This window comes from Apis dorsata, unplaced genomic scaffold, assembly GCF_000469605.1.
Source record: "Apis dorsata unplaced genomic scaffold, Apis dorsata 1.3 scaffold_165, whole genome shotgun sequence".
Taxonomy (NCBI): domain Eukaryota; kingdom Metazoa; phylum Arthropoda; class Insecta; order Hymenoptera; family Apidae; genus Apis; species Apis dorsata.
The window spans coordinates 1,356,156-1,364,281 of NW_006263454.1; the positions used below are offsets into that span (position 1 = coordinate 1,356,156).

Consider the following 8,126-nt stretch of genomic DNA (forward strand, 5'->3'; position numbering starts at 1 on the left):
TTTTCTTTTTCTTTTTTTCGATGCTGCGGAGAAAATAGATTTCGTATATTGACTTTTTAATTTTTCAATTTTTTTGTTATGGAGCTGGATAAGATTTTTCGATTATATATGAAAAAAAAACGATAAATATGATAAAATACGTTTGCTCCATATATATTTTCTTGTCAATTAAAAAATATTCAGTAAAAATCATTCGGTAAAATTTTTCTTACCGATTATTCTAAACAACTCACTTGGGCAAAGAATAAATTTTACTATCTATTGTATTATCTTTTGCATACGATTTTACAAAGCAGTGAAAACGACAAAGAAGCTTTTTCTATATTTAGGAAAACGGCAAGCTAAGAAGTATCTTCGCAAGGCGCTTTCTTTCGGCGTGAAATCCGGTTACTTGATTCCGACCGATAGCGAAGGACAAGTAATACGAGTAGCGCCAACATTGATGGACACGAAGAGGAGCAACGCGGAGTCACGCAAGAGGCGAAGAAGGGCCCGAAGGGGCGAGGATGACCCGTTGATCGGCAGCAAGGATCGTTGTCCTACCCCTCCTTGGAAGATAAAGAAACGCGAGGATACGCCGAAATCGCAAGAAAATCCTTTGCAGAAAAGGGGGAAATCTTCGAGCTTGAAGAAGAGTCCAATTCGAAAGAAGAAATTCGAAAAACGTTCTTCGCGACAAAGCAGAAGGAAGATGACCAGGAGGAAGTTAGTGATTTGAATATTGACACGTGTTTCTCATTGTTTTAATTTTATAAGGGATTTTTTTTAATTTGTTTTCATAACGGATTTGTTAATTAATTTATCATCGAATTCTTATTTGTCGAGAGAGAAATTGTTTAGAAAATCGTCGAATACGATTTTTTCGTTTAAAAATTTGATGTAGGATAGAATATTTTTTAAAGTATACAGTTTATGTTAATTAACAATTGTATTTGTATAATATTATATTGATAATTCATAATTTATTATATAAATTATCGATAATTATTATTGAAAAAAATTAATTTTACATGAAACGTTATATTTTCATCCGACATATTTTATAGTAAGAATTGCTGTTCACGAGAGCATGGATATTTATGGGAAATAACATTGTATTATTATTATATTTCAGAATTAATCTATTAATTGACAATTTTTGTAACGGTAAAAGCGAGGAGAATTTAAAAAGTCGAAAGAGAAGGCGAAGTTTAAGCAGACACGACGAGAACAGACGAAATCAAAGGAAGCGATCGAAGTCAGTTTGTACAAAGGAAAGAAACGAAAATTCCAGGAAAAATAATAGAAGTTTCAGCGACAATGAAGATATCTCGATCATCAACAGTCACGAAGTCAACGAAAGAATGTCGATGGGACGATTAAAATCGATCAGCAAAGAGAATGCTTCGCGAAATTGCAACGTTCCATCCGAAAATCCTGTGGAAGAGGAGATCGAAGAAAAGATAGAATCTTTGAACGAGGAAAGAAACGAAAACGATATGATATAGTATCTGAATTAAACTATATACTGAATAGAGTTATTTACGAAGAATAAAAGAAGGAAGATTGTAAAAAATTTTTTAAGAGAAAAATTTTTGTGAACTAAATTTATGAGAAGAAATTTTGATAACGTTTTATCCAATTAGGAATGTATTATTATTATTATTACCGTTGTTGTTGTTGTTTATGTAACTTTTTTGATTCTTTATTTTTGTAATCAAATTTAGAATAAAAAAAATTTTTTTCCACTGTGAAACGTAATATCAATAAGCATTCGATTATACGTTAATATTGATCATTTTCAGAATCATTAATAGAATTACGGATTGAAATAATAATTGTAATTCTGAAATGAAAACCGTGGATTATTCCATATTGTGTGAACAAATTTATTCCCTTTTCAGGTAGTTAAAAGTTTATTTTCTATTATGAAAAAAAATTTAAATTATATTTCTTTTTTTAACTTCTTATAACATTTAAACATTTTCATGTAAAATTTCATCGCGACTTTAAAGGTGAGAAAGATTTGAAAGGTTTCATTATTTAAAATTAACGAAAATTTAAATATCAAATTCAGTTTTAAATATCAGGTTTCGTGATAATTGAAAACACAATGCGAATGAAGAAAAATATTATTATTCCAAACGATATTTCGTTAATTAACATACAAGAAGACTCCAATTAACCTACTTGATTTTTCGTGAAAGAAAATGTAATGATATATCAAAAACAACATCAATAAATTGTTTAATCCAATTAAAAACTATCATTTTCAATCAGGAATCTTGACAATCGGACAGTAAATAATTTTGCATGGGATTGACGTCTATTCGATGTCAATAAATACAAATCGATACCGTTCTCTCTCAACCCACCACACGTCTTCCCGGTCGTTTGCTGTCGACCAGACACGGTGTGTTTGACCTCGTCACTCTTCATGGGTTACACGGCCTCGAGATGATCGCCTATTGGTTCCACGAGTCGGAAGTCGCCATGATTCTTTCAATGTGTACGTCCATGCACGAAAAGTGGATAGAAGGATCGACAGACGGAAAATAGTTCAGATGTTATAAAGTGCTGGTTTATAACTGGAATCTTAATGCGAAATTGGAGGGTACTTCCTTCCGCGTAGATGTAATAATATATCGAAAATTAAACAAGGAACTAAAGAAGAAAATATATATTTCTCGATCGTATTTGGAAAGTGACGAATTAAAAAAATTATTCATGGCAGATCAATATATTTCAATTTAATCTGATTTGCAGAATTTTTAATGTTTGTGTAATTTATTAGAAAAAAAATTATAGATATCAATAATTTTAAATTAAGAAAATTCTGGAAGAAATATGCAATTATCTTTCCTTCGTTAAAAAAATATACGAAAAATATACATTAAAGGATTAATAGTATTGTTTCGATTCAAGTGGTAAGTGTCTTGGACAACTTCACGTGATGAATCACCGCCTACTTTACGAAACGCGCGAAAAGATAACGAAAAACGAGCAAATGCAGCGTGACAGGCGGAATTTTGCTGTTTTATGAAAAAGAAGAGAATAGGCGAAAGGAACCGACGGATTGGCACCGCCGGGCGTGCCTCTCTTCCTTTCATCAATGTTCTGGAAATTCACAAACAAAATTTCGCGCCACGACCAAAGAAAATCTTAGAAAAAATTTGGGTCGTTTGACGAAGTCCTTTTGAAAAAACGGCGGCTCGTAAGCAGGTGCGGACGTCCCGAAAAATTTCGGATTCAACAGTAAGCACAAAATGGCCCCCATAAAGAGACGTCCTCATGCGCGAAGCCACCACAAGATGAGTGAGTGATCATCTTGAAAAAAAAAGACTTGATAGGAAAAATTCAAAGTGATTAAATTTCCTCTCTTGCAATCGTGATATTCGAACTCGAGCATTGTGTCAAAAAAAATATATTCTTTCATTTTTGTTATTTTCGCGACAAAAGAGGACCAAAACTTATATTAAGATGTTCTGTTCAAAAAAAACTTTCAATCCTTTTATTTTTTTGTGATAAGAGGAAGCAACTGAGTTGAAATATTATTTAAAAAAAGTCTCCAATACATTTGTTAAACCAATTGTTTTAATTATTCATATTTTGACAATTCGATCGATCGATCGAAGTGTAGAATTATTTGATATATGGAAATAAATACGTTTCTTTTTTTAGCATCATATAATATCGAAATGATATACTCACCTCGATCTTTTACGAGATTAAATATTAGAAATGTTCTGATTAAATAGTTTTATAATATCAACAAGGTTAAAGTACTTACCCGTTTTTTCTCTTCAAAATAGAAACACGATGACTACGAACCAAGCTTTGTTGACCGACTTTTTCTTATTATCAATAATTGTCACGAAAGCAATCGTTCATAGTTCCAACGTTTATTTTTGTTTACTATATTAGACGCCCATCCGTTCAAATACTTTATATTCCTTCTGTCATTTTTCAATCGATTCGAACGATCTGGAATACCAAGCTTCGCTCAATACTTGCAACGCGGAAACATCATTTCCCTCGTGAATTCCATTACGTACCTCTCCACCGTGGTATTTCTCAATTGTTAAAAAGAACGAAAAAACTAATCTTTCGTTTCATTTCCAGATTACATTTCAAGTCGAATCTTTCTCAACTTCGCGATAAAGTTTTATGATTCGAGATTTTGAAGAAATAGGATATTTTTTTTAAATAGGACAATATATATATATATATTTCATCGTTAAATTTTTCAAATCAGATTTCCAAGATTTATGCTCGAATTTTAAAAAATTAAAAATTTCAATATCGAAACTTCGAATCCTCCTGTTATTTACAATTTCTCATAATCCCATTATCTTCTCAACTTTAGAATCGCTACTCTATAATATCCATTCTCGAACTTTTAAACTCCGAACGTCAAATTTCTCAGATCACTCTCGAGAATGTCGATAAATGCTCGCATGCCAACCAAGAAATGCCAATAAATTCTCACCACGTCTCTCACACTTGGTCAAACAAACTAACTATTCTCGAATACCTATTTTTCCCCAATGAATTTTTCGCATTCATTAGCTGGAAACTCGAATTGGAATGGCGACGATTCTCCGATTCATCGATTCACCGATAATAAATCCTGTCGTCGTTCGCGCGAAAAAGTTGTCGAAACGAAGTACACCCCGTTTCCAATCGGATGATCTGGATGATATCTATGATTGTTCACGTTTCAGAGCTGCGACGTAAACCCAACATCTCAAAGCTTGTGTACAAATTTCTCAGCCTCGAGAGGGGTAGAGGGCAGATCGGCGAGACGTTGCAGAATTACATCGGCCCGAAGTGTTCGATCTGTAAACGATTTAAGCGCCGTGAAGAAGCTTCGAATTCTCAGGATTCTCAGCCTGGCGGCAATATGGCCAACAAAAGAAAAGAGTCGGCGAGGAATTCCAAGATTCACCGTGTGAAACGGCGGCAAACCTCCAGGGACCAAACTCTCTCGTCCTGCATGCACAAGGGCAGCGGAGGGGAGGGTAAGAGGAAATGAAAGTAAAGAAAATTTTGTCCGAGTGATGATACACACTGTTTGAAAAACGGATTGAGAGATTGTTCGATTTCTTGGTTTATGATAGAATTATCACGGAATTTTTTTTTCTTTTTTCTTTTTTTTAATGCACGATCAATGCGCTCCGATGCCGTTTCTTTCTCCTTTCTTTTGTGATTTTTTTTGTTATAATTCTTTTTTAAATGATACGTGAGTATGATTAAAGTGATTTTAAATATCGATAAATCAATAATTTATTATGAATTGAAAACAGATGACTAGAATGCATAATTGTGTTAAAAATATAATTCTAATTATTCTAATTGTTCGCGTTTATTTAAAGATCCATTATTAAATGAAATAATGAATGATTCGCGCCTGAAGATAATTATTTCGTATTTATTAATTCGTCTGGACATAATCTGTTTCTGAATAACATTTATTATGTTCTGGGGATAATTGTTTAATAAGCATAAAAAGCTCGGCACAATAAATGAACTTTTTATTGTAAAGCTATAAAAGTACGATAAAATGATTAATTAACGCAACAGAGAGTTATCATTATTGGAATCGATTAAACGACAATCCGATTTCCTATTTATCTCGTGTTTAATATATCCATTTAATGTATCTAAATAAAACAATAAGCGTACGACCATTTCTCTTTTATGCGGTAATACATTTAATCATTCAACCGAAATTAACAATTTACACATGCTGTATCTCGTATTTTTCCAATAAACAAACACTGCAGAAATTAATTAAAAAACACATATAGGTAAATAAATATCGTACACAATGGAATCATTTAAAATAAAACAACTTTACAAAATACGCAAAATCTATATTGCATTTTTTAATTATTATCTGTGATTAAATATTGAAATTTTTTGACTTATTAATTAAAATGATCATACTTTAGAAAAGAAATACACGATATTTTTCTAATCTGAATTGAAATTATATCATAAAAAAAAAATAAATAAATAAAAAGGATCATTCATTAAACTTCCAACTGTTACTACGTCAAATAAATACAAACCAAATACACTCGTTACACTTTTTACTTGCCACGATTTCCTAATTATTTTAACCAATATCATCGCTTGCAATTAAATATTCAAATTTTATACGTTCGCTTTACAGGTATAAAGAAAATGAAGAAATATATTCAGAAGGCGATCAATTTCGGGGTGGAATCGGGCTATCTGATTCCAAAAGACACGGCGTACAAGGTTCTCCAGGTGTCATCAGATCTAATGAACGATAGCAGTTACATAAACAAAGGTCGCGACGCTTCACAAGTTGGGGACAGAAGTCCACGTCATACGCCCCTTAGATTCGAAGATTACGAGGTGCAGGATGCTAGAAGGCGGCGAAGAAGAAAAGGTCGAAGAAGAAGAAGGTCCAGAAGACGAAGAAGGTCGAGGAGTGGATCCAGGAGACGAAGAAGATCGCGTAGAAGGAGGCGCGGAAGGAGGCGTGAAGGGTAATTGCATTAAGTTAATTTTATTAGCCTCGCTGAATTTTATTAAAATTCATAAAAAAAAAAGTGCACGACATTCTCTCTTTCCGTTACCTTATTTATTCCATTATTTCTAAGGAAGAAAGTAAATAGATTTTGAATAAAACGTCAATCTGAGAATATTTCTCGAGATTGTTCGCTACGAAGTAATACGTAAATATTTTATCGCTCAAATCTTTCTTTATTCTTTGGGATATTTATAAAATTTATGAAAAATATAAAAAAATATACGAAGAGAAGGATGTCGTAATATTTAACGAAGCGAATTTAACCTAACCTATTGTAATTAACTATGATCCAATTTATAGTGACGCTTGAACGCTTAAAGATACTTACTTTCTTGAATAATTCTATTAACATGAAAAATAAATTTCATTCCATCTCGATATGTTCGTGAAAATTCAACGAAACAATGATTATTACAACTATACTTTCATTTCCTTGGAGAACAATCTATCTATTTATTAATGAAATTGTTACAATGAGACGATCGTGGTAATAAATAAACAATTATTCGAAATGACGCGTTTCAGGACCGACGGAGAAGAGGTAGTCGAAAACGAAGATGAATACGAGTACAATAATCAGAATGAAAAAAGGAAGAGTCCGGAGAATGTGAACAGAAACGATGACAACGAACGATTGAATCAATCTGACGAGGAGAAGACGATAGATAAGAAGGAGGACGACGGGTCGGATCTGTCCATCGACGAGGACGAGACCGAGGACGAGGACGAAAAGAAGAGGGAGGACACGAACAAATAATTAAACGTGGACGCACCTGGCAAAAATTGATTACTATAGTGCGTGTCGTGAGAGTATTTCTTAAAAACGTACGTGAGACGATTTGACTTGAAAACTGAAAAAGAAAAATATAATGAAATGTCCTGTGATAATTTTTTAGTGGAATTCATCTTGTTAATCGACAGTTATGTTAAAATGTTGCTCAGTCATTTATTATGGTCGTGGTGATTATATAAGTGTACAATATATATATGATACATGTCTACCGGATAATAAAACAATAGTATTGTGGAATAACATGATTCGTTTTAAGTGCGAAGATTAACTTTTACAAGTTTCATTTCTGTATAGATACATGTAAAAGCAAATGTGTTTTAAAATAGATATATTTATAGTAACTTGGAGTTACATTTTAGAGTGATCACTCCACAGCATCTATATAGCTCGAACAACTAAAGATAATCCGCTATTTATATATCATAATGTAGCAAATACAAAAAATTAAATATTAATTTGTTAGAAATTATACACTAATTAAAATTTTTATTCCAATAAAATTATTCAATAAACAAGAAATGTATTATTTAATATTAAATTTACTCGGAAACTCTACATACTCTTCCTATAGAAAGGCGAAATTAATCAATTAAATCGTTCAAATCAATTTCTTGATTTTTAAAAAACTTTTTACATTCGTTCAAATTAAAAAAAATATACCGAATACTTATATATAATCGTTTTTGCATAGCATATTTCCCTCTAATAAAATTCAACAAAAGGTATATCTATATCTTCCTCCACCAACAATCATAAAACATTCCCACCCACATATAAATTCAGCTCATC

General features: G+C 32.1%; 2 protein-coding genes across 2 annotated transcripts in view; both read left to right on the plus strand.

Annotated features, from left to right (window-relative positions):
* LOC102671939 (micronuclear linker histone polyprotein-like) overlaps positions 1–1,609 on the plus strand; it is a 3,210-nt gene extending 1,601 nt beyond the window's left edge. Inside the window, exons 3-4 of the mRNA XM_006613978.2 lie at positions 330–705; positions 1,115–1,609. Coding sequence (XP_006614041.1) covers positions 330–705; positions 1,115–1,487 — 749 coding nt within the window. The 3' untranslated portion in view covers positions 1,488–1,609. The remainder of the gene's footprint in view (positions 1–329; positions 706–1,114) is intronic.
* Positions 1,610–3,245: 1,636 nt separating this feature from the next.
* LOC102673644 (splicing regulatory glutamine/lysine-rich protein 1-like) lies at positions 3,246–7,301 on the plus strand. The gene is made up of 4 exons (XM_006613991.1): positions 3,246–3,294; positions 4,704–5,000; positions 6,158–6,500; positions 7,070–7,301. Exons 1-4 carry the CDS (start codon positions 3,246–3,248, stop codon positions 7,299–7,301), a joined length of 921 nt encoding a protein of 306 aa, XP_006614054.1.
* Positions 7,302–8,126: the final 825 nt, after the last annotated feature.